This window comes from Hyperoodon ampullatus (assembly GCF_949752795.1).
Source record: "Hyperoodon ampullatus genome assembly, chromosome: 5".
NCBI lineage: Eukaryota > Metazoa > Chordata > Mammalia > Artiodactyla > Ziphiidae > Hyperoodon > Hyperoodon ampullatus.
In genome coordinates this window covers 61,803,845-61,831,540 of record NC_136918.1, presented here as the reverse complement: position 1 = coordinate 61,831,540, position 27,696 = coordinate 61,803,845, and the positions used below count along the sequence as shown (strand labels likewise).

Here is a 27,696-nt window from a genome sequence, read left to right as displayed (position 1 = left end):
ATATTTAATATCATTTTCCATTCTGATATCCTAGAGAAGTTTTCTTTATTCTTAGTAGGAAAAAATAAAGAAATTGGTAAACACCCAGGCTTAAAAATTATAATTGAGTAACTGATTATTTTTTAATTTATATTTTCCATATATTTTTATCTAAACTGTACTTTCTATTTTCATCATGATACCTGAGAACTTGTAATGCTTGTCCAAACTCAGACTTACTAAGCCTAGTCCTTGAAATGCTTTATATAGGAGCTCTTTACTTCATCTCCATTTTTATAGTATTAGGAGGAGCAAGCATCCAAGCTTGTGATTTTATATCAAGGTAAAATTTAGCTTTTCACATAATGATGAGGACTTATTTTTCTACTTAATCTTTATCTTGTTTCAACTGTTACCCAGTTAATAATGCAGGATTATAAAAACAAATCCTGTACTATTCATATACACTAGCACTAGAAACCAGTGGATTGGGACTCCAGACTCCAGACATCTCGATCCTAGTTTTAATATTACTCAGGTCTGTCAGCTTAGGTATATTATATTACTTCTCCATTTCCTCACCTTTATACAGAAGGGGACACCGCCAGCTCTAAAATTCTGTCAGTTTTGTCTAGAATGTACTGAAATTGCTCAATCCATTACCTATAGATCCCAAAATAACAACAACTGAAGCAATTTCAAGAAGGTGTATTGTGACAATTGGGCTAAAGAAATGTAGTCTAATTTTACAAAAAATTTCTTCCTGCCCCCTGCCAGAGATGGACAGAATCATTTCACATAGGCATAATAAAACTATAATAAATAAATAATAAATAAATAAACAAAACTTTTCTTTTATCCTATAAATATTAGAATTATAAATGGGTAACTTCATGGATGGGTGGGTACAAAAATATATGTATGGATGGATACAGAATCTGTTTTCAGTGCACTTCTTAAAACCAAGTCAGCATTATTTACATATTGGCAACATGTCCAAATTTAATTCAAAGTAGTTAGGGGGAAAAAAGATTCATAATTTCCTAATAATGATATAAAAGTGAGGGAAAAGTAGAAGACAGACTTAGAGAACTGCATCAAAATGAGATTTGTTTGGCTGCATCAAAGAGAACTGCATCAAAATGAGATTTGTTTGGCTGCATCAAATATTTGCTACTAACTCCTACCATCCTGTAGGGCATAGATATAAAATGACAATAAGAAAAAGAGAGAGAGAGAGAGTATATATCACTAAGGGGATTTTGAAGACAGCAGTGCAGCAGCTCAGCTCTCCGGGATAATCCACAAAAATGGATAGCCTTCTTGCAGATAATAGGATAACAGAAACTGAGGGCATTGGCTTTCCTGAATATACCTTTATGTATTAACAAGTCTATTTATTTAGAATTTAAGCCTTTGGATAATCCACAAAGGCATAATCAGTGAATGCTTAAAGGCAATTTTGTTTGACATGATATATGCTAGCACATGTATTCTACTGAATAGCTCAGCTAATGTTTTTATCTTGAAGTAACATAACAGATCTTCCTTTAAGAAATATTTTTGCCATTTTTTTCCTCAGGATTGAGGTCCACCTTAAAATATTAGTGGGAGGTTAAAATCTTCTCTTGTGCTATTCATTGTTAAATTGTTACCATAGCCATTATCATCTTTTTTTCATTCTTTTCAACAAAAATGAAAGAAGACATACAGCTCTAGGACACAGATTTCTATTGTGTGTCTGTGTATTCTATCATTGACCTTGAAAAAGTCAAAATGTTTCTTAATGCTATGAATTGTTCTGCAAAAATCTCATTAATTTCCCAGTTGAAGTTCAGCAATAAATTTAACTAATATCAACATTTTATTTAATTGGCTTTCTTTTTTCAGAACAAAAGTCCTTTGGGGAATTTTAAAATTTCAGTTCAATTGATTTTTTTGCTATTATCATTGCTCACATAACACTGAAAAACATAACAGAATTTTTCACAGTTTTTAAACAAAGTTTTCTAACTTTGCCTTTCAAAGATCACTGTTCCTCTTTTACTTCACAAAGCAAACCTAAACACTTTAAATTTTCTTCTTTCTTTTTTAACTCAATATTTATACTAACAACTGCTTTGAAGAAAGTAAGTGAAAACCAGCTAGAACAAGGGAATCTTGGTTCAATTATCATTCCACACTAGGTTTTTGTGGGGGGCCTTCCTGCTTCAAAGCAAAACAACTCTGAATAAAACATAATTTCTGCTGCCTTGCTGGGACTTCAGGGATTGGAGACAATCTCCACAGGTCCAAAAGAAGAAGGAGGAAAAAAAGAAGCAAACTTCACAAGGAGACAGTGAACAGTAGGCATAAATGAGTAGACTATAACCAGGAGAGAGGGCAGACAGCAAAAGCAAGAAGAACTACAATCCTGCAGCCTGTGGAACAAAAACCACATTCACATAAAGATAGACAAAATGAAAAGGCAGAGGACTATGTACCAGATGAAGGAAAAAGATAAAACCTCATAAAAACAACCAAATGAAGTGAACATAGGGAACCTTCCAAAAAAGAATTCAGAATAATGATAGTAAAAATAATCCAAGACCTCAGAAAAAGAATGGATGCAAAGATCGAGAAGATGCAAGAAATGTTTAACAAAGACCTAGAAAAATTAAAGAACAAACACCTAGAAGAATTAAAAAACAAACAAACAGAGATGAACAATACAATAATTGAAATGAAAAATACACTAGAAGGAATCAAAAGCAGAATAACTGAGGCAGAAGCATGGATAAGTAACGCAGAAGACAGAATACAGAAAAAGAATGAAAAGAAAAGAAGAGAGCTTAAAAGACCTCTGGGACAACATTAAATGCACAAACATTAGCATTATAGGGGTCCCAGAAGGAGAAGAGAGAGAAAAGGACCTGAGAAAATATCTGAAGAGTTTATAGCCAAAATCTTCCCTAACATAGGAAATGAAATAGCCATCCAACTCCAGGAAGCACAGAGAGTCCCAGGCAGGATAAACCCAAGGAGAAACACACTGAGACACATAGTAATCAAATTGACAAAAATTAAAGACAAAGAAAAATTATTAAAAGCAACAAGGGAAAAACAACAAATAACATAAAAGGGAACTCCCATAAGGTTAACAGCTGATTTCTCAGCAGAAACTCTACAGGCCAGAAGGGAGTGGCACGATATACTTAAAGTGATGAAAAGGAAGAACCTACAACCAAGGTTACTCTACCTGGCAAGGATCTCATTCACATTCAATGGAGAAATCAAAAGCTTTACAGACAAGCAAAAGCTAAGAGAATTCAGCACCACCAAACCAGCTCTACAACAAATGATAAAGGATCTTCTCTAAGTGGGAAACGCAGGAGAAGAAAAGGACCTACAAAAAGAAACCTAGGGCTTTCCTGGTGGCACAGTGGTTGAGAGTCTGCCTGCCGATGCAGGAGACATGGGTTCGTGCCCCCGTCGAGGAAGATCCCACATGCTGCAGAGCGGCTAGGCCCGTGAGCCATGGCCGCTGAGCCTGTGCGTCTGGAGCCTGTGCTCCACAACGGGAGAGGCCATGACAGTGAGAGGCCCGTGTACCACAAACACACACACAAAAGAAACCTAAAACAATTAAGAAAATGGTAATAGGAACATACATATCGGTAATTACCTTAAATGTGAATGGATTAAATGCTCCAACCAAAAGACACAGGCTTGCTGAATGGATACAAAAAGAAGACCTATATATATACTGTCTACAAGAGACCCACTTCAGACCGAGGGACACATACAGACTGAAAATTAGGGGATAGAAAAAGATATTCCATACAAATGGAAATCAAAAGAAAGCTGAAGTAGCAATACCCATATCAGATAAAATAGACTTTAAAATAAAGGATGTTATAAGAGACAGGGAAGGACACTACATAATGACCAGGGGATCAATCCAAGAAGATATAACAATTATAAATATATATGCATCCAACATAGGAGCACCTCAATACATAAGGCAAATACTAAGAGCTATAAAAGAGGAAATCGACAGTAACACAATAATAGTGGGGGAATTTAACACCTCAGTTACACCAATGGACAGATCATTCAGACAGAAAATTAAGGAAACACAAGCTTTAAATGACACAATAGACCAGATAGATTTAATTGATATTTATAGGACATTCCATCTGAAAACAGCAGGTTACACTTTCTTCTCAAGTGCACACAGAACATTCTCCAGGATAGATCACACCTTGGGTCACAAATCCAGCCTCAGTAAATATAAGAAATTTAAATCACATCAAGCATCTGTTCTGACCACAATGCTATGAGATTAGAAATCAATTACAGGGAAAAAACCCATAAAAAGCACAAATACATGGAGGCTAAACAATACGTTACTAAATAACCAAGAGATCACTGACGAAATCAAAGAGGAAATCAGAAAATACCTAGAGACAAATGACAATGAAAACACGATGATCCAAAACGTATGGGATGCAGAAAAAGCAGTTCTAAGAGGGAAGTTTATAGCAATACAAGCCTACCTGAAGAAACAAGAAAAATCTCACATAAACAATCTAACCATACACCTAAAGGAACTAGAGAAAGAAGAACAAACAAAACCCAAAGTTAGTAGAAAGAAAGAATCATAAAGATCAGAGCAGAAATAAATGAAATAGAAACAAAGAAAACAATAGCAAAGATCAATAAAACTAAAAGCTGGTTCTTTGAAAGATAAACAAATTGATAAGCCTTTAGCCAGACTCATCGAGAAAAAGAGGGAGAGGACTCAAATCAATAACATTAGAAACGAAAAAGAAGAAGTTACAATGGACACCGCAGAAATACAAAGCAACCTAAGAGACTACTACAAGCAGCTCTATGCCAATAAAATGGACAACCTGGAAGAAATGGACAAATTCTTAGAAAGGTATAACCTTCCAAGACTGAACCAGGAAGAAATAGAAAATATGAACAGACCAATCACAAGTAATGAAATTGAAACTGTGACTAAAAATCTTCCAGGACCAGATGGCTTCACAGGTGAATTCTATCAAACATTTAGAGAAGAGCTAACACCCATCCTTCTCAAACTCTTCCAAAAAACTGCAGAGGAAGGAACACTCCCCAACTCATTCTATGAGGCCACCATCACCCTGATACCAAAACCAGAAAAAGATACTACAAAAAAAAAGAAAATTACACACCAATATCACTGATGAATACAGATGCAAAAATCCTCAACCAAATACTAGCAAACAGAATCCAACAACACTTTAAAAGGATCATACACCATGATCAAGTGGGATTTATCCCAGGGATGCAAGGATTCTTCAATATACGCAAATCAATCAATGTGATACACTGTATTAACAAATTGAAGAATAAAAACCATATGATCATCTCACTAGATGCAGAAAAAGCTTTTGACAAAATTAGACACCCATTTAGGATAAAAACTCCCAGAAAGTGGGCATAGAAGGAACCTACCTCAACATAATAAAGGCCATATACGACAAACCCATAGCAAACATCATTCTCAATGGTGAAAATCTGAAAGCATTTCCTCTAAGATCAGGAACAAGACAAGGATGTCCACTCTCGCCACTATTATCCAACATAGTTTTGGAAGTCCTAGCCATGACAATCAGAGGAGAAAAAGAAATAAAAGGAATACAAATTGGAAAAGAAGTAAAACTGTCACTGTTTGCAGATGACATGATGTTATACATATATAATCCTAAAGATGCCACCAGAAAACGACTAGAGCTAATCAATGAGTTTGGTAAAGTTGCAGGATACAAAATTAATGCACGGAAATCTCTTGCATTCCTATACACTAACAATGAAAGATCATAAAGAGAAATTAAGGAAACACTCCCATTCACCATTGCAACAAAAAGAATAAAATACCTGGGAATAAACCTACCTTAGGAGGTAAAAGACCTGTAATCAGAAAACTATAAGACACTGCTGAAAGAAATCAAAGATGACACAAACAGATGGAGAGATATACAATGTTCTTGGATCGGAAGAATCAATATTGTGAAAAATGACACTACTACCCAAACCAATCTACAGATTCAATGTAATCCCTATGAAATTACCAATGGCATTTGTTATAGAACTAGAACAAAAAAATCTTACAATTTGTATGGAGACACAAAAGACCCCAAATAGCCAAAGCAGTCTTGAGACACAAAAAAACAGACGTGGAGGAATCAGACTCCCTGACTTCAGACGATACTACAAAGCTACATTAATCAAGACAATATGGTACTGGCACAAAAACAGAAATATAGATCAATGGAACAGGATAGAAAGCCCAGAGATAAACCCACGCACATATGGTCACCTTATGTTTGATAAAGGAGGCAAGAATATACAATGGAGAAAAGACAGCCTCTTCAATAAGTGGTGCTGGGAAAACTGGACAGCTACATGTAAAAGAATATAATTAGAACACTCCCTAACACCATCCACAAAAATAAACTCAAAATGGATTAAAGACCTAAATGTAAGGCCAGACACTATAAAACTCTTAGGGGAAAACATAGGCAGAACACTCTGTGACATAAATCACAGCAAAATTCTTTTTGACCCACCTCCTAGAGAAATGGAAATAAAAACAAAAATAAACAAATGGGACCTAATGAAACTTAAAAGCTTTTGCACAGCAAAGGAAACTATAAACAAGATGAAAAGACAACCCTCAGAATGGGAGAAGATAATTGCAAATGAATCAACAGACAAAGGATTAATCAAAATATATAAACAGCTCATGCAGCTCAATATTAAAAAAAAAAGAACCCAATCAAAAAAAGGGCAGAAAACCTAAATAGACATTTCTCTAAAGAAGACATACAGATCGCCAAGAGGCACATGAAAAGCTGCTCAACATCAGTAATTATTAGAGAAATGCAGATCAAAACTACAATGAGGAATCACCTCACACTGGTCAGAATGGGCATCATCAGAAAATCTACAAACAATAAATGCTGGAGAGGGTGTGGAGAAAAGGGAACCCTCTTGCATTGTTGGTGGGAATGTAAATTGATACAGCCACTATGGAGGACAGTCTGGAGGTTCCTTAAAAAACTAAAATTAGAATTACCATATGACCCAGCAATCCCACTACTGGGCATATACCCAGAGAAAACTATAATTCAAAAACACACATGCACCCCCAATGTTCACTGCAGCACTATTTATAATAGCCAGGTCATGGAAGCAACCTAAATGTCCATGGACAGACAAATGGATAAAGAAGATGTGGTACATATATACAATGGAATATTACTCACCCATAAAATGCAATGAAATTGGGTGATTTGTAGAGACATGGATGGACCTAGAGACTTTAGCACAGAGTGAAGTAAGTCAGAAAGAGAAAAACAAATATCGTATATTAACGCATATATGTGGAATCTAGAAAAATGGTACAGATGAACCAGTTTGCAAGGCAGGAATAGAGACACAGATGTAGAGAACAAATGTATGGACACCAAGAGGGGAAAGCGGCGTGGGGAGTGGCGGTGGGATGAACTGGGAGATTGGGATTGACATATATACACTAATATGTATAAAACAGATAACTAATAAGAAAGAACCTGCTGTATAAAAATAAAAAAGTAAAAACTATAACCAGGAGCCTAAGCCTTGGACCAGCAGTGAGTCGGAGGCACTGAGGCAAGACTGTTCAGTTAAAAGGACAACAGGGGCTTCCCTGGTGGCGCAGTGGTTGAGAATCTGCCTGCCAATGCAGGGGATACGGGTTCAAGCCCTGGTTTGGGAAGATCCCACGTGCCACGGAGCAACTAGGCCCGTGAGCCACAACTACTGAGCCTGCGCGTCTGGAGCCTGTGCTCCGCAACAAGAGAGGCCGCGACAGTGAAAGGCCCGCACATCGCGATGAAGAGTGGCCTCCGCTCGCCGCAACTGGAGAAAGCCCTCGCACAGAAACAAAGACCCAACACAGCCATAAATAAATAAATAAATAAACAAATAAAGTTAAAAGGACAACAAATAAGGAAAATGCAGTAGCCTCAGGACAGTAGTTTTCCTCATTTCCATTCTGCAGAAACGAACACAAATCTTCTCTGGAGGAAAGCATTTTCAATTTCATTCCTCAGAATGCCTATAGTTTAGCAATAGCAAAAAATGAGGTAACAATAAAAGATAACCAAACATAGAAAGGAAACAGTAAGGAACAATTCACCATGAGGAAGAATCATCAGAATAGTAAATATCTAATTCAGATACCCAAGGACTCCAGGTATTAGAATTATTTGATAAGAAAATGCAGTAATTAATATGAAATTAAAGAGCTAAAAGTCAAAATCCCCAAAATGAGCAAACAACAAAAGAGCATACAAAACTATCAGGCAGTTAAAAAATGTTTTAGAAAAAAATTGTTAAATTTTATAACTAAATGTATAGGTTATATAGAAAGTGGGCACATCCCATTATAAACACTCCCATAAAAGTCAAGAATATGATAAGATACCACCTGAAACGTGGAGGAAAAACCTCAACAAGGAATGGGAAATTTTTGTACAATTTTTCTGAAAGGCATTTAAAAAAATGAATAAATGGATAAGGGTGTGCTTTCTCAATATTTTAAAGACGTCACCTATCAAATTCAATGTAAATCCAATCCAAAAATTAATACGGTTTTTCATGAAACATGAATACTGATCCTAACATTTACTTAGAAGGATAAGATGCCAGAGGATTGTTAAAATTAAAAACAAAAAACAAAAAAACCCCACAGAAGTAGAAATTTCTCTACCAGATATCCAAACATACAATAAAGCTATGCTGGTTAAAGCAGTGGTGTATTTATGCAGGAAAAGGCAAATAGACTAATGGAAAGAATAAAGCATCCAGAAACAAATTCATGTATACCTGGAAATTCAAATGATAACAATGGAGCTTCAAACCAGTGAGGGAGAAAAATTTTTCAAAAGAAATTATTCAAAAAAAATCTTGGCTGTCCATTTGTAGAAAAAAAGCATTTTACACAAAAATAAACTGCAAAGATAAATGCAAAAAAAATTTGACAATAGAATAAGTATTAGCAGAAACTAAAGGAGAGCACCTCTATAAATATGAATTGTGGAACATGTTCCTAAGCTAGATACAAAACCAGAGCCACAAAGAACATCATTTCTTAGACTCAACTTCATAAAAATTTAAAACTTTTGAATGATAAAAATCACATAAACAAAGTTAAAAGATGTATGCTTGAAAGAGACAAGATATTTGCATCATATATAATAAAGGATAATCAATATATTTTTCAAACTACTACTATTGATAGTATTCCCAAGTCCAGTTGATAGGATAAAGGGCTTGATCAGATAATGCACAAAAAACAAGAAATATAAATGGCTAATAAATAATTGAAGAAGAAATTCATCCTAATTTTTTGTCCATTAGATTCACAAAAGAATGAACACATTAGTGGTATCTATCATTGACAAGAATGTGGGGAAAGAAACACCTTTACACATCTCTGATGGGTATACCAATTGGAACAATATTCCTGCATCTAAACCATCCTTTAAGAATTGAATCCCTATTGACCCAATAGCATCACTTCTAGAAATGTATCTCTAAGAACATATCACAAGAAATTACTTATGTGATCTTAAAGATGTGTGTGCATGTGTGTGTAAATGTGTGTGTGTGTGACAGTTGGTTAGAGACAATATCTCTTATAATCAACAGGTGATTGAATAATTAAATTATGACCATCCATACTATGAATTACTATGTAGCAGGTAAAAAGTCAGGTCTATGTATATTCACATTGAAAGATCTCCAGGAGATATTGTTTAGGGAAAAGCAAGTTGCAAGGAAGTATGTCTCATGTGATGCCACTTACATAAAAATTAATAATAAATACTACCTTGTATTTGTATACACACATAGGATGGTATACAGTATATAATAATAAATTATAACAACATCACATATTATAATACAATATGTTATAGTATACAAGTATGTGATATAAATATAAGACAATACCCATCGTGTTGGGCTTCCCTGGTGGCGCAGTGGTTGAGAGTCCGCCTGCTGATGCAGGGGACACGGGTTCGTGCCCCGGTCCAGGAGGATCCCACATGCCGCGGAGCGGCTGGGCCCGTGAGCCGTGGCCGCTGAGCCTGCGCGTCCGGAGCCTGTGCTCCGCAACGGGAGAGGCCACAGCGGTGAGAGGCCCGCGTACCGCAAAAAAAAAAAAAAAAAAATACCCATCGTGTTAATAATAGATATTTCTTGGGAGAGGGATTGATTTGAAGGGGGAGTGAAGAAAAGGGATATTCACTTCTTGTACTACATGCTTTCTCATTTGTAATTTTTACGGAAGAGCATTAATCTGTTTACTTGCATAATTTAAACAAAATGAAAATGGCTTTGTCTCTGGATGGATAGAGGAAAGTTGAGGAGAGGGGGTATGCAGAAGGGGAAGGAAGACACACAGGTAAGAGCTAGTCACCAGCACAAGAGTCTTTGAATTTTCCTTCCCAACCTTGGGTGCACAATACAGAAACCAGACTCTGGGAAAAATCAAAACCTCAAACAAAAGATTAAGTTACAAACTGATCTGATTCTGGTGGCCAAATCAGGATAAGTAGCCCAGGAGAGAAGAGTTAGGAGCAATAGAAAAGCCTAATCAGATTCACTGGTTGAGATATTTCCCAGAGGCTTTGAAAATCCTTTTACTCCCATGGTGATTCCTCCTCTAAATGACCAAGTTACTGGCTCCCAGCAGGGCCTTGCCATCAGTGATTGCCATCTTATAAGACAATTTAGGAGTCCAAAGCAAAATGCAATTGGACTATTACTTATACCAAATGCTATAGGGATAAACTTATTGTTTAATAATCACTGGAAAGCACAATAGAGCAGTTTTCCAAAAAAGAACTGAAGTAAGTCTCAGGCAATTATTTGGATCTAAATTACTTTGGTCTGAAAATCCTCTAATTTAGCAATTCATAGACCAAAATATGGTTCAATCAAAGGCTCTTTGAAAAAAGAATGCTTTCTTTCATTTTCCCTGTTCCCTAAATTAACCCTAGTCCTATAAAATATCCAAAAGAATTTTATGCAATAAAACAAAGGCTTAACCTGGTAGCTGAAAGCCCTGTTGTTTGTTGTGAAGACATACAGGCTAAGATTATTATGCATTTATCGAAGTGAAATGGATTTAGACTAATGTGAAAGACGGCATGACAAGCTTCATTACAATGTAATGGTTTAAAAGTCAAAGCAAAAATAGGATGATAAAACTGACTTGAAAGAGGCCAGGTAGTCTTAACATTGATAATAGCTATACACAATCAATTCTGACTCTAAGAACATTTTTTTCACTTGCTTTTAAAGTTATAACACCTTTCAGGGAATTCTATAATGATAAAATATGTGATTTCTTTCATATTTAGCTTTGATAAAGATTTGTTCATTTAATTAAGATTTATTGAGAACCTACTATGTATATGGCACAGTCCAAAAAGAGAGTTCCAAACCTCGTGAATCCTGTCGGTTAGTTGATAGTTACACTATTTTATATGCTTTATTCAACATTTAATGTACATTAATATGCGCTAGATACTGGGAAACACAAAAATGAATTCAACAAATAATCTTTGTCTTTAATCACTCAAAATACAGTGAAAGATAGAGTATACATATACAACCTTCAAGTATACATGTCAGGTTGTGTTAAATTCAATAATGGGGGACTTCCCTGGTGGTCCAGTGGTTAAGAATCCGTCTTGCAGTGCAGGGGATGCCAGTTGGATCCCTGGTCAGAGAAATAAGATTCCCACATGCTGCGGGGCAACTAAGCCTGCAGGCCACAACTACAGCAACAAACAGTCCACGCACCACACAGAAAGATCCTGCATGCACAACTAAGATCTGAGGCAGCCAAAAAAAAAAAACCACAAATAAATAAATATTTTAAAAAACAAATTCAATAATGGGAGTTAGAACAAAGTGCTAAAAGATCTCAGAAAACAGAACAACTAAAAGCTAAGGCATCAGAAAAGTCTTCATTCTGAGTTTCTTTCCTATTTAAGATTCACAGTAATATGTATTCACTTCAAACTGTCAAAAAATAATCACTGGGGCTTCCCTGATGGCGCAGTGGTTAAGAATCTGCCTGCCAATGCAGGGGACACGGGTTCGAGCCCTGGTCCGGGAAGATCCCACATGCCACAGGGCAAGTAAGCCTGTGCGCCACAACTACTGAGCCTGTGAGCCACAACTACTGAGCCCGTGAACCTAGAGCCCGTGCTCTGCAACAAGAGAAGCCACCACAGTGAGAAGCCCACTTGCCACAACTAGAGAAAGCCCGCATGCAGCAATGAAGACCCAATGCAGCCAAAAAAAAAAAAATCACTGAACAAACACTGCAAGGTGCCAAGCACTGTGACTGATTCCAAGTGTACAAGCTGAAAAGACACTGACCCTACTTAGGAAAGTTAACTACAATTTCAGTACAACAGAACACATGCTCTAAGGAGGGACACACAGGTGTAATGGGAGTGCAGAGAAAGAAACACCTAGGTCTGTCTGAAAGACTCCAGAAAGTCTGAAACTTCAAGGATAAATAGGCTTTTGCCAATTGAGCATGGAGGAGAGGGAACTGAAGGCAGAAAGAAGGGCACGTGGCAGAGCCACGAGGCAGCGTGGTGGAAACAGGCAAAGTGTGATGCGGAGTATCAGATGAATGGAAGAGAAAAGCAAGAAGTGAAGTGGGCCTGGGAGACCGGGGGAGGGCTCTATATAAAAGCTTAAGAATTTTAGAGCTGATATTTAGAATGAGGGTAAGAGGAGGTATTGAAGATTTTTTTCTTAGACACCACTTAATTAGCAGGAGGAAGGGCAGATTGGAATCAGACCCGTATGCAAGACGGGAGACATGTTAGGCAACCTTGCAATGTTTTGGATGAGCTAACTCGAAAGATAATAATTCAAAAGAGGATGAGATTTTGAATTAGAGCAATGGCAGTTGAGAGGGAGAGGTGAGGCTGATAAATATATTTGATGGTAGAATCAACTAGAATTGGCAGTTGAGTGGTGAAGTTTCAGGTGAAGGGAGGAGATTTATGGTCTGATAGGTAATACAGTAAAATAAGCAAGTTTGGCAGGACTTATACATAGGGTGAGGCTAAGGAGTTGAAGATGAATTTCTATTTTTTCTATTTAATTTTCACATATACAAGTATCACTTTAGAATAGAATTAAAAGTCAGAGTCACTGAAAAAGTCTCAGAGGCTGTCCCCAATAAGCCTATTGCCCATCCTTCTTCTCTTCACAGCCAGGTATCTTGAAATCTATCACATGTTAACTGGATCTATATCAGGCATTATGTAAAACAGAAGCTTTACAGAGGAACACATGATGAGATTATTAGAGGTAAAGAAATTTTTCTGGGAGATACGAGTAGTGAATAATGTGATCAGGATACAACCAGGACTACCTGGTTTTGGTACAATATTTTTTTCCACCATATTTAGAATTTGCACCAATATTATCAAATAGAATGGACTAATATACTTAACTGAAATGTTCTTAATGTACCTGATATTCTTCAGATTAACTTTGATTTCTAATTTACTGAGTCTCTTCAATGGAAAAGCAACAATAGTTAATTGGCTGTGCCTATTCCATATCTTATCAAAGCAACATTTTCTCATTCCTATTTCTGTTTTGTATTTTTATTGCATTAGTGAGTACTTTGGAAACTCTCAAAATGTGGCCTATTGAGAACCCAAAAATAAGGATTACATCTATGAGTACACGGTTTAAAACAATTTTTTTTAATGAAACACCTTGTCCAGTTGTCCAGGACTATTCCTAAATTACTATCAGTATCATTTTTAAAATACAGATTTCCAAAAACATAGTAGTAAGTCACTATATTATAAAAATCTACACCAGCTCTAAGAGGAATTTCGGACCAAAGACACATTTGGGTAGGAACTGGGGAGGCAGAACTAAATAAATTAAATGCACACTGTTACTAACTTTATCTTCGGAAAAGAGGAAAAGTTGTTTTCTTGCAGCAAAGAACTGGACAGCTATTACACTGGCTGAGTGACCCCAAAGGACACCAACTGGCTTAGAGACAACATAGGGGTTCCAAAGGCAAACTTTATTGTTAATTGCTAATCAGAATGAGAAAGAAAAAAAATGTTTTTAATAACATGAATACTCTACTTTTTTTTGAAACGAGTATATCACATACTGTATCACCGTAGGTTGATAAAAGCCTTCTGAGCACTAATGCACCCTCGTCCTGAAGGAAGGAAAATCTTATCATTGTCCAATAGCCCAGGCTAATGCATGGATGCTATCACTGGAAATAGCTGAAATGCAGGGTGGAGGGGAGAAGGAGTCTGAATGGGGTGAAAGGACAAGACAGTTCCATTAAGAGGCAACCAGTAGCCCAACCCGGAGGGGAGAAAATCCTTCTCCCAGTCCCAAAGTTCCCCCTCTACAGCCATCACAGCCTAGGAATGCAGACCACGTTAAAATTATTCCAGGGTTAAGAGAGAACTAAAACAATATTTAAAGCTCCCAAATTAATGAAAAAGTGTAAGGAAACCAATTATTTTCACTGTCATGTAAATAATCAAGTATTTGCAAGCAAATAAGCAGCAGAAATATATGTTTGACCTGCCCTATTGAGGCAATAGTTTTTTTGGGTTTTTTTAAACACAAATTGATTATATTCAGGGAGCACATCAAAAACTGGGAGCACAGTGCTTCTTCAGGTCTGGGGAAACTCAGCAGAGCACTCTTTGTCGTTCCCTTGCTTAGGGCCAACTGTGGAGCTGAACTTATTCACATTTATGGAATCGCCATAAATGGCAGACCCCTATTTGGATTAATACCCAGTGTAAGGGTTATAGCAATAAGAGGAAGTAAATCCACTCTTGTTTCAAGTCTTTACCCCATAGTATGAAATTAGTAAGACAATTGATAAATTTTACCCTCAGTGTTACTGCATACAGTAATATGTAATACCAGCACTGTGCCAGGAACAAGGTAGCGATCAGTATAAAGGGGCTGAAATAATCAATGAATCAATGCAATGGTTGATATTTGAGTCCTCCCAAATTCAATTCACTAACTCCTCCAGCTTTCTCTAATATATCTACAATCCTCCTTGAAAGTCTGATGTTGGCATATTCCTGAGTTCAAAGTCAAGGTCTCTTTTTACCATGATTGTCAGCTGTGATTGTTGGGAATTTTAGAGACTCAGCTTAGCTGATATCATTTATATACTATATATAAATGATAATTTTTGAAAGAGGGTTAATATGACCCATTCTGTAGGCCATGTATGTTCATTCTCTGTACTACCTTATTAATTTTTAAAATAATCTCACTTTTTTATAATATTTGAACTAATATCATATATATCAAATTATCAGCTTTCAAAATACCTAAATATTTTATTTAAATAGATAATGCCTGAAAACCTTTATTGCTTATTTCTTCAGCTAAAATTTACATCAAATAAAGAACTCTCCTTTAGTATGCTAAAGGACAAATCTGAAATTTTTCAAAAAGCATTAGAAGTTGTATTCTGAAAGGTGATTGAAAAACATTCTACATTTTGCATTTCTCTAGTAAGTGAGTGAGTGTGTGTGTGCGTGTGTGCACGCACACACATAAGAAAATGATGTATTTAGGCTGAGCATCTGGTGATGTTAGGAAGATGGCAGAAGGCAGACTGCATTCTTTCTCTATGTCATTTTACATTCCCCACCAATTCTGATAAAAAGACTCATTAAAGCACTGGGGAACTTTCTCATATTGTCACCCCAATGTAGTACATATATGCTGCACATCATAATGCATCATTATCAGACATAATAAAATGTGAGCTGCTCAAGTTGGTCTCTCTGGCAATATTGCAACATGGTGAAGAGGCTCCATGCGTGCAGATACACATCCCAGACTATTGATGAGTCCCTCATAGTTATCATGATTTATTTTACATACCAATTAAATTGAGACGAGAGTGGTAATCAAAAGCACGAATGCCCTGGGCAATGTTGAAAGATGTCATTTTAAGACGCTTTTTTGATTTCTCTCTCCATGCCAGCACCACAGTGTTTGTATTGCTGGTTGTACTGGAAATAACAGCATCTAAGGACGCACTGTAAGTAACTGATTAAAAAAGAAAAGAAAACAACCTTTAGTCTATTTCTCAAAAGATACAGGCAAAATAGAATTGTTTTAAAAGATAAAACTAAAAATTAAACTCAGATTATGATGATGCAACCTGACACTTAGAAAACACCTCACTAAACCCTTCTCTCACCAAAGAACCCACAGTGAAAAGTTACATCAAAGTCTGCATTCAGACTTTTCCTCCCCGCCGATAGCTTAAAAATTTTTTTAATTAGAACACATGACAGGAAACAATATTAATCATAATAATCATGTGGGATTCTCGGGATATAAGCACCTGGCCAAAATGCTGGGCTCTTCCTCCTGGGTCTAAAGCAGGCAAACAGGAGCTCAGCAGCCATCTGCTGCTCTCAAGGTCCGGCTCACACCAAATCCACTGTTTTTTTTTATGTTTTGACTGGTCTAGAATGTTTGAAAGTGGGGTGTCCTGGACTCAATGCTCTGCCAAGAGTCACAAACACAGCTAGAAGCCCAGGATGATTGGCTGTTCCCCTGTTCCTGATTATCTAGTACTAGACGGGCAGCCAAATCCCACTTCCCAAGCAACAAAAGTGATCCTGCTGCCTTTTGTCAGAACGACCTGTGCATTCCTATCAGACTCTCGGGCTCCAAAAGACATAGCTGCTCTGTCACCAACTTCAAACCACTAAGCCCTCCATGGTTAGAGGGCAGTTCTCTTTTGCATTTTACTAAGACAATGATTTGTGCCCCAAGGTGAAAGATTTCTGATTTGACTTCAAGCCCAAATTTCTGCCTCACATAAAGAGGGATGTTGGAACTTTGTACAGCTTAAGAAAAGATGCTTTAATAGAACAGCTCTTGAAAATGTTTCTGATCCATTTATTATACAGAATCAAAAATAACACTCTTGGAATACAATTCTCAATGGATCACTAGCATTCCTGCACTTCTTATGAAACTAATCCCTGACAGCAGTTCATTCCACACTATCTTGTTGAAGATGTTTACATGGAAAACAGCCTTAGAATGTAAGATCACTTCTCCCTTTGCAGCAAATTATAGACAAATTTACTACCAAGAATAACTCTGGAGCAAAAGATAGCACGCGCCTGCCCACTGTAGAAGATTCAGGTTCTCTAAACTCAGGGTTCCTCTGCTGTAACATGACCCACTGCGTGTGCGGGCATTCACCTGCAACTGTCTGCTTTGCCTCTGTGGGACTTGGGTGTCAAGGGGAACTGACACAAATATGCGGATACTCATGGGGCTTGCTGTGCTGGGAGTAATGAAGTCTTTTTTTCTCTAACACAGGAGTCTTCTGCCCTCTGTCATTTTAAGATTATTTTAAAAATTCTTTCTCCAAGTGAGAACCACAGTATTTGTATTGTTAGCTGTGCTGGAAATGGCAAGCTAACTTATTAGTAACTAACTTGGAAATAGTCTTACAATTTTGGTGAAAGAATTTAATTTGCTTTATATAGATGTGTGTATATACATATGCATATATATACACACACATATATATGAATACATACATTTCCGAATTACTAAAGGCAAGGAAATTCTGAGAGGCAGAAGTATAGCTCAATACATTCTTCCCTTTGAGCTTATTCTATTAAGATGATTGCTTCTAAAAGCAACTGGGACTTATATGTTTTAACATGACCAATTTAAAACTAAGGAGATTGGGGCTATTCATGTGTCACATATAGATGTCCTCTCTCAAAACAAAGCCTCCAATCTTCAGATTTATTAGGCGTCTACTACGTGCCCTGTGCTATGATACCTTTAATAAGAGAAGAAATAGACATAGCTTGGATGCTCCCAAGCTTGGAAAAAAAGATATGTAAATCAAACAATTACAGAAAACTTTAGCATACAATAAAGGGATAAATCGAGTAGTACAGAAATTATAATAGAAGTTCAAAGATGAAAGAAACCAGTGTGGGCTTCAGGGTTTGGGAGACATTTGGTGGGCCCTGACAAAAAGAGAGCATTTCAAGAGATAAGTGGTGACAAAACACATGTGTGGGAAACAAAAGGTAAATTCAGAGCTCAAAGAAGACGAATCTACTCCTTTATTTTACAGGCTAAGAAATAGAGACCCGTGCAGGTTCAAAGATTTGGCCAAAGTCAGCAACTGACTGCTGTCCAACTCAGAACTAGAGCCCAAGCATTCTGATTCTGAGTTTGGTAGTTTAATGTCATATAATGTGCAATATTAAAAATCCAGTCGGGATTGGACATTAGCGTTTGGCAGAGCCAGAGTACAAAGTCAAATCTGATCTCCTGACCACTGGAACAGGGCTTCTCATATTTTAGTATGCACAACTGTCACCTAGAGATGGGTGTTAAAACGCAGATACTCATTCAGAAAACCTAAGGTGCTGCATTGCTAACGATCCGCAGTTGTGGTTGCTGATGCTCTCTTAGGACCACACTTGGAGCAGCAAGACACTAGAATACATTCCTTAGAGCACTGCCATCCTTCTATAGTCTAGAGAATTAAACCATAGTTCTTAAAATTTGGGATATTAAATGCCCCTTTGGGAATCTGATGAAAGATATAGACCTTCTCCACCAGAAAGATGTGCACACACACAAAATTTTGTATAAAATATCAGGATCTGGGGAACCTCCCCCCTTCTACTCATGAAGCCCAACCATGATAGATCTGAAGAACTCAGGTAATTAATCTCCAGCTACAAAGTAATTTGGGATTGCAAAACACTTCACCTGCTTTTTCAAGTGATTCTTAAAGTTTCAGTTACTAATGATGGATATGCTTTGCTCTTTGCAGGGAAGAGCCCTTTGCAGGAAGCAGCTCTCTGCAGGAAGCCCCTTTTGTCTTGTCACTTTAGCAAAGCTATATTGTAACTAACCTTTAAACTAGGCGCCCCCATGCTCTACTCACCTCCTGCCCAAGCACATCTTTCAAATCTTTTGATCACACAATGCCTTGCCTAACCTGTTGGTTCTTTCCTTAGATCAAAGAAATAGAAATGAAGACTAAGTGATTAACAGATGACCAGATCTTTTCCCCAGCTTCCCCTTCTGTAATCCCTCAAGCCAACTGTGTGAACAAGACAGCATTTAAAGAAAGGTCACAAGGAGTCCACAAGTCTGCATGCAATGGGAGATGGTGATGAATCTGACCCCCTACCTCAATGATTAAATGAGTTTACTCCCCCTTTTTCCCTTTAAAAACTTTCATGGCCGAGCAGAATCTTCCGAGTTGGTTCTACAACACAAGTCCGCCTTCTCCCCAGGTTGCAGGCCTCCTGAATAAAGCAACCTTTCCATTCCTACCAGCACTTGTCTCTCAAGTATTGACTTTCAAGTGGCGAGCAGCCCAACCTGAGTTCAGTAATGCCCACTTTGGCGCAGCTAAGGAGCCTGCGAGCTGCAACGAAGGAGCCCGCCTGCCGCAACTAAGACCCCACACAACCAAATTAATTAATTAATTTTTTAAAATACCAAAAAAAACCCAAAAAACCCACTTTGGGCTTCTCTTTTTAGTTTCTACTTCTTTAAAGTAAATGAGTTTAACCGATCTTTGATGCGGGGGTTCTACAAATCAATGCCAGAAAACAATTTCTAAAGAAGAAAGGAGGAGGTGCAATAATGCAAAGGAGACTTTCAGAAAGGAGAGCTCACAGAGCTCTAGGCAAACAGAATAATTCACTGAGCAGTGTATTGTGAAATGTCGTGAAACACAAAAAGCCTGCTAAGGGCCAAACTGGTCTATGTCTCCACTCTGCCCAGAATTCACCTGGATGGTATGTTTCTTGCTCGTCCCCCATCATGTCATCTCCCTCAATCTATGGATTACTTATAATAATTATTCCAGTAATTTTTTGAATCCCTCCCATTCATTACCAGGTATCATCATGCCAGATGCCCTCACCCTGTAGTCATCTTTAGTGGGCAGATATCCCAAATTTACTGATGAGGAAACAGTCCAAAAGCCATATCACCCAAAGGCATGTGGCTAATTGGAGGTGGAGATGAGATTGAGCCCAGTCCTGTCTGGCTGTGAGCTTTCCATTTTGTACTACTGCATCCTTATTTTTCCCTAAGCCACACTGCCGTGTATATGCCAGGTTCTTTCTGTTACGTGATCTGAAGTTCTTTCTATTACCAACTACATTTATGTTCTCCATACTCTCAATCCCAGACCAAACTCCCACTTCATCTTTAGTCTTTCCTGATCTCTTCACTTTTTTATTGCTACTTATCCCCCTAGGACATAGTATTCCTATGTCCTCTTGTTTTCCATCTTTTTCTCATCTACTCTTTCCTTCTTAAAAAAAAAAAGAAGGAAAGAGAGATAAATGAAGGAAGGAAGGAAGGAGTAATCAGTTCCTATAAAACTGAGTTCTTTGAGCCTCATTGTGGAGCAATTAATTTTAGGAGCATAAAGGTTGATCACTTTTACACTAACACTGCTACTTTACTAGAAGTACCAACAGTATAAAATCTGAGGGCAAGTATCCTCAACAGGAGCAACCTCAATGAAAATATTCCCTTTGTTTACAGAAAATGCTAAGAGTTATTATAACTTGACTTAATGAAGCAATATTATAATACATAAAGTATACAACACAGCACTATAATTATATCTTCAAATCCATGGAAATTCCATAATATCATTACACTACAATCAAAATAATTCCTACCCAGAAAATTGCTTTGTCATGTGTTTCCACATTATATCCAAGTATCTTCTTTAATTTTGAGGCTATAAAGACATATAAAGAAGTACATTCTGCCCTGGTATTTAAAGTATTGCTGTAAGATTTGAAACTGGAGGTTAGCAAGTGACATTCATGGGCCTGTAGTGTTATATATTAGAGGCTCAACAATTCACACTTTATTTCTAAACCAAGATATAACCCGTTTCTGATTAAACTGTAAAATGCCAGAGCTCCTGAAAATGCCTGAGTAAAAGGTGAAAGTAAAGCCATTTCCTTAAAATCAGATTACCTGATATATAAAAATGTGTAAATGTGTTCCTCCCTTCTTGAAGAGAGGAAAGGAAATAATGGGTTATGATGAAAACATTTTTAAAATATCAAGCTAGGGAATGGGATGAACTGATAAAGTATATGAGTTGTTTTTAACATTCTCACTGAGTTTGGGGATTGGTAAAGAAACATTTAAAAATTACTTTTCAATAATATTTGAGAGGATAAAAGACAATTTGATCATGTCTGTCCCTTACGGTGCTAACTTTCAGCTCTTCCACTCTCTTGCCCCTTAGTCATAAAAAAGGCATTAAGGGAAGCTGTCATTGATCTTTGTCCTCATGTTGCTGTCAAAATAACCCTGTGTAATAGCAATTAGTTAATGTGAAAAAAGTGATTTGAAAATGAAAAGTGATGCCTAAAAACTAAGTAAGTAATTCTATTAAGTACCCTCAGAGTAAGCTAGAATGAGGCCACTCTTTTATCATTTGCCAACAGTTGAAAGCTATAGCAGGGTAGAAAATTGGGCCATTTCTAACTAGGAATTCTTATTATCATTTTTCGGGCTTTTACTTTATGAGTCACATGACTTAGGAAAACTCCCTACCTTGAACTTTCTTTGATGCCCTCTTGTTTGAGTTTATTTTCAGTTGCATTTCTTATTTTGAAGTTGGAGTCCCATTCTCTGAGACCACCACAGGGCTCTCTACATTCTGAGCAGCTGCCATTTCAAAGAGGAAAGATAAGAAAGAATAATTCTATCTATTCCATTTTTAAAAATCAAAATACATCTAACTCAGCACTGGTAGGTACATTAAAAATAATAATGCAATTCATTTAATGAATTTTCAGAATACTGATTAGACCTAGGTTCACAATACAATGGATCTTACCCTTCCACCACACTGTGGAACGAGCTGCAGGAAAAGATCTTTTACTTCAAACTGAGGCCAGTGGCTCACAGCTGATTTCAACTGCTTTAGACCCAGTGACGGCGCTGGCAGGAACGGCAGCGTGTTCCAGCTGACTCAGTGGTGCACCATTTTTGTCTGCAGGACTGATTTAGATGCAGGGAAGTGGAAAAACACACCAGCAAGACACTAAATCTGGCTTCTCTTCCAAACTTAGTCCCATCAATTATGAAGGCTCCCGAAGGAAATGACCTGCTGCCTGGATTCTAAATTCCCTGGCACAGTTCCATTAATTAGCTCAGCAATTAGTGATTTTATCAGTTCAAACTCATAGCCGTGGTCAAACAAAGGGGGCGAAACACCTTTCAACATAATAAAAAGTCAATCATTTTTATTATTGGCAATTTAGTATTCACTCTTTCCGGAGCTGTACTTCCAGTCTCTGGTTTCCAAGGTTTCCAATGATATTGTCTATATGAAAAGGCAATTCTTTGGGACCAAAAAAAAGAGAAACTTCTTTGAGGTTGATGACATTTATGTCTTGCCACTACTGCCCAAAATCACTGTGCTTACTTTTCAAGTATTTCAGAAGGTAATTATTTTTCCGTTAACATACAACACAGAATCACTCAGACGCAATGAAAACATTTTCTCCTCCAAAGTTTTAAATAAGTATGAACCTTACCTTAAAGCAGTTAAGCTAATAGTCACATGTCTGAAACTGAGTTTTTCTTTTGACATTTCAATTTTACAGATATTTTATCATTAGCTTCAGTGAAACATTATCACCAAACTTGCCATGTATTAGTTTCTTTCCTCAATTGTACATTCCCTCCTCACACTGAGAAGGAAATCACTACAAATATTTCTTGAGGAGGTCTAAGAATATCAATTCATGTTGCTGGGGTAAAAAGAGTATCACATGAATGCAGCCATTGTTTGCTTGCTCCTGACACAGTAAGTCTTGCAGACCAAGAAGCACAATTACTACTAAGCCCACTGTCTTCTACTTGACTCCAGCCTGCCTTCTTCCTTTTCCTGCCTCCTCATTTCAGCCTCCTTCCATTCTCCTCATAGGGAAATAACTGACCTGCAAGCAAACCAAAAACAAAAAAGTTGTATTTAAGCTTCGAATCCCAGTGACTAAATCTGGGAAAAGGCAGTCATCCACTGCTTAGGACGGAAGCCAGTCCCCTTTCAGAGGTATCTGAGTTTCAAATCTAAAACTTGAAAGAAGACAAAGTCTTATATAGATACTTCACCTTTCCATATTCTCTACTTTCTCCTTTTTGAGTTATCTTCTCTTCTACTGCATTTCTTCAACAGCCATTCATAGAGTGTTACACTATACACTATCGGTAAATATATTTTTCTCACCCTGACCATTTTCTTTTTACCATAAATAACACCCCTTAAAAAAAAATGTCTACCAATATTTGCAAGATTTCTTTTGGTTTCTCTTTTCTTCTGAAATATTTTAATAACGTTTATTCAATGTCTTAGTCCAGGCTGCTGTAACAAAATATAGAGACCTAGTGATTTAAACAACAAACATTTATCTCCCACAGTTCTGGAGGCTGGGAAGTCCAAGACCAAGGTGCTGACAGATTTGGTGTCTGGTCAGAGTCTACTTCCTAGTTCACAGATGCCCTACTTCTCACTGTGCCCTCATGTGGGGAAGAAGTGAGAGAGCTCTCTGGGGGTCTCTTCCTGTTCACAAGAGCTACACTTTCATGACTTAATCACCTCCCAAAGGCACCATTATAAGGGGGTAGGCGGTGGGCTTAGGACTTCAACATATGAATTTGCGGGGGGAGAAGGACACAAAAATCCAGTCCATACACTCTGCCCCTGCCCCTCTCCCCAAAGTCATGTCCTTCTCGCATGTAAAATACATCTCAACAGTCCTAGAAGTCTTAACTCATTCCAACAACAACTCTAAAGTCTAAGTTCAAATCTCATCCAGATAGCTATATCAGACATGGGTAAAACTCAGGATACTATCCATCCTGAGGTAAATTGCTCTCCAAGCTGTGAACTTGTGAAACCAAACAAGTTACACGTTTCCAAAATAAAATGATAGAAAAGGCATGTGACAGGCATTCCCATTCCAAAAAGAAGAAAGAACAAAGAGGTGATAGGTCTCAAGTAAATATAAAACCTAACAGAGGGAAACTCCATTAAACTTTATGGCTCAAAAATAGTCCATTGGTCTTATAATCTGCCTTCCAAATGTACTGGGATAGCAACGTCACCCCCAAAGGTACTGCCCACGCTGTGGCAACGGCCCCACCTATTCCACAGCTCTCTGAAGTAGCCCCACTCGTGTCAGGGCTCCATTGGCTGCAGCCCACACCACAGGTCTCTGCAGGGCTGCCCCCAACCGAGGCACTAGGCTGGGGCACGCTAGCCCACCTGAACCACAGAGGCAGCCTCACTCACCCTTTGAAACCACTCTGCAATATCTCAGAAGAAAAGATTCAGGAACTTGAAGACACAGAAATAGAATCCAACTCAACTAAAGCATAGTGATTTAAAAAAAGAACCAGCTGAATAAAAATGAAAAAGCCTCCATAACTAGTAGGGCAATATCAAGCATCTTACAGAAAAAAAAAAAAGAGCGGGAGACAAAAAACTTCAGAAAAAAATAGCAATAGAAAAATTTTCAAATTTAATGAAAATCCAAGAATCACAATGAATTCCAGTCAGCATAAACACACACACACACACACACACACACACACACACACACTCTCCAAGAAAACTAAGGCACATCACAATCAGCTTGCTTAAAATCAGTGAGAAAGGGAAAGTTGTATGAAACATTATACTACATGTTATAAAGGACACTTAAGAGAATAAAGGACATATTTCCTGCCCTAAGAATATTGTTTTAATTTTCAATTTATGTATAAATGTGATTTGTAAGTGAGCCATCCAAATTTGGGACATCTGGGATTGGGAGGGTTATGACAGACAGAACTAAGATTCAGATGTGGGTACAGAAATTTGTAGGAACCCAGGAGCAAAGCCAAAATTGAGAAGTTTGCAAATTACACAAGGAAGCGTCCATCTGAATTAGATGGTTGAAGAGACAAATATGAAGCTTGGCAAAGGGAAGGGAAGTATCAGAACAATACTGGTAAGAAAGACTCTTCTTTTGTGGCAGATCAGGAGTATCTCAGAATAAAGAATCCTAGAAGTAGTCAACATTGAGAAAGTAAGCCGGGGAGAGTCTGAGCATTGGGCCCAGGAGGGCATCTGTCAACTGCAAATAGAACATTCCCAACCTGGGAACAGAAGTCTTTGTGAGATATTCTAAAACGGCTCATCATTCCACATTTCAGACCTCAAGTCCTGAAGATTCCTGTTTCAAAAGGTTGCTTGTTTCTCTCCTTGCCTTACCATTTCCATTTTCTCATGATCCCAACTAGCCAATCTGATTGTAGTTTCTTTCTTTGCCCCCCAATCTATGCTGGACAGAACTACTAAATAAAATTTTCCTAAATCCTGTCTACATCAGGTCTGCCCAAATTTCCTCAAAAACCTTCAATGCTTCACTGTTTCATTTTTTCTGTTAAATGTGAACTTGGCCTGGTTGCCAAGATCTTCCAACAGACATCCTTATTAGACCTAGGCACTGTTATGTCCTAATACTCCATCTCTGATCTATTCATGTCCACCTCACCCTCCATTATTGTGCCTACTTGCCTACCTTTATTTATGTTCACCATGCTCTCTTTTTTCCCCTCTACCCATCCATCCTTCAAATACCACCACTCACCCTTGAAGCTCTTCCTCATGTCTTTTCCTGCTTAAGAATTACAATAGGAGTCAAAATCTTGTTTATATGATTTAGTAGTTAATTTTCAGTACCATTGTACAATGTTCAAATACATGCTTTTATATGTCTTTAATTCTTACTTACCTATTAAGTTTTTTGAGTTAAGCCTATAATTTGTCTTTCTTCCACTGCCTCCAATGCCTAAGACAGTTTTAAAGCACATAAAATATAAATAATTGTCGACTGATTTAAATAAGTGGACTAAAGTAAATATATTCTTTCAGCTATTCTTCCAAAGACTATTCGCCTGATTATGAGTTTTAATTCAAAGAGCTAAGGCATATATAATCCAAATTAGATAACAAAGATCCCTAATTTTTTAATATATATAAAACTTTTCTATAGCCAATTCCTAATTGCCATGGTTAAGAGGCTAAACTCCAAAGGTGCATTCCTTAGGTCATAAACATGAATATCTACTGCTGATACTAAACTAAGTTCGCATATTCTTTTGTCAGTAGGTAAAAGAACTACAAATCAGAATGATATGCTGGAAATATGATGAGCAATGAATTCACATTGACCTAGAGAAAAATTCTTGTCCTGCAACTTAACAGACAAGAGCTCATCAGCAGATTACTTCACCAGTAGCGTTGGTTTTTGAGAGATTTAAATGAAATTGTGACAGAGTCTAGAGTGAGAGCTTTCCATTCTCTCCCTGAGTGTGAAGAGAGTATTTAGACACTACTCATATTCAGACAAATGATCTCAATTTTAAAACCTTGTTACATCCCCAACCTTTTCAAAAACAGAATTCTATTAGCTTTTCTCTTTATTTATTCATATTAATTTAAGGTCATGGAACTCAAACTAAACTTCAGGGAACTTACTACAAGCAGATTTCAAGAACTATAACTTTACTACTGCGGTCTTTTTAGTCTTTAGTTTATGTATTAAAATATCGTGCTTGTTTGGAAGCAGCTGTAATACCTCCCTCACTTTCAAGGACTCTCTTCACTTTCTAGTACTTTCTTGTTTCCAAGTTATGAAAGCATAACACATAATTTTGTGCCTGTCACACATAGTGGATGACCAAAAACTTTTATCTTTTGGTTTTCCCATGATTTATATTATGTCAGAATTACAGGATAGGTAGAAAGTACCAAAGACATGGTATGATTTATATTGAAGAAAAAAGTACAGAACCTATAGTTCATCATGTGGGATATTATTATTGTAGGTCATGCATTAAGGAATTAGTTCCAAACTCCTAAAACTCAAAGAGGGGAAAACTACCATAAAAGCCAACAGTTGGGTCCATTTTGACTATCTCTTCTTCAAAGAACATTAGTAATATACCTACAATATAACAATGAGATTGACAGTTTCCATTCCAATCATTATTGGAATGTAGCATTATTTAATGTATCAGTTTAGAAGTGAGAAAAATACCATAGTCCTTAGTGTCTGGACCACAGAGGTATCAGAGCAGAAAATGCACAGTTGGATCTTGAACCATCAGATGCAAATTTTGTAAAAAATTAGGCATATTGTGAAACTAAAAAACTCATTGTTGACTAGGTTTTAAGAAAGTCCTGGCCTTCCATAGATGCTGTTTTATAACATAATCCTATCACACAGAAAACTGCCACTCAAGTACTCTAGATCAGAACAACTCAGCCATTATATCAAAAAAGAGAAAAAAGAAAAGAAAACTGAGAAGAGTCCATTCTGAAGGCAGTCAAACTAATACACTTCCTATGAGAATATAAAGAAAGCAAGGGAGTGTTCTGAGGGTACCTGTTAAATTCTTTTATTATGTGACTAAATGTGACTAAACAAAATTAGTTCAGATCAGAGTTGGGGTGAAGTTAAATGG

At 37.2% G+C, this 27,696-nt stretch overlaps 1 protein-coding gene across 1 annotated transcript in view; it reads right to left on the bottom strand.

Annotated features, from left to right (window-relative positions):
• WDR49 (WD repeat domain 49) overlaps nucleotides 1-27,696 on the bottom strand; it is a gene marked incomplete at both ends in the record, with an annotated part of 136,260 nt that overhangs the window by 76,467 nt on the left and 32,097 nt on the right. The window contains 2 exon segments of the mRNA XM_079705231.1: nucleotides 14,017-14,156; nucleotides 16,003-16,170. Of these exon segments, the coding sequence (XP_079561357.1) occupies nucleotides 14,017-14,156; nucleotides 16,003-16,170 (308 nt within the window).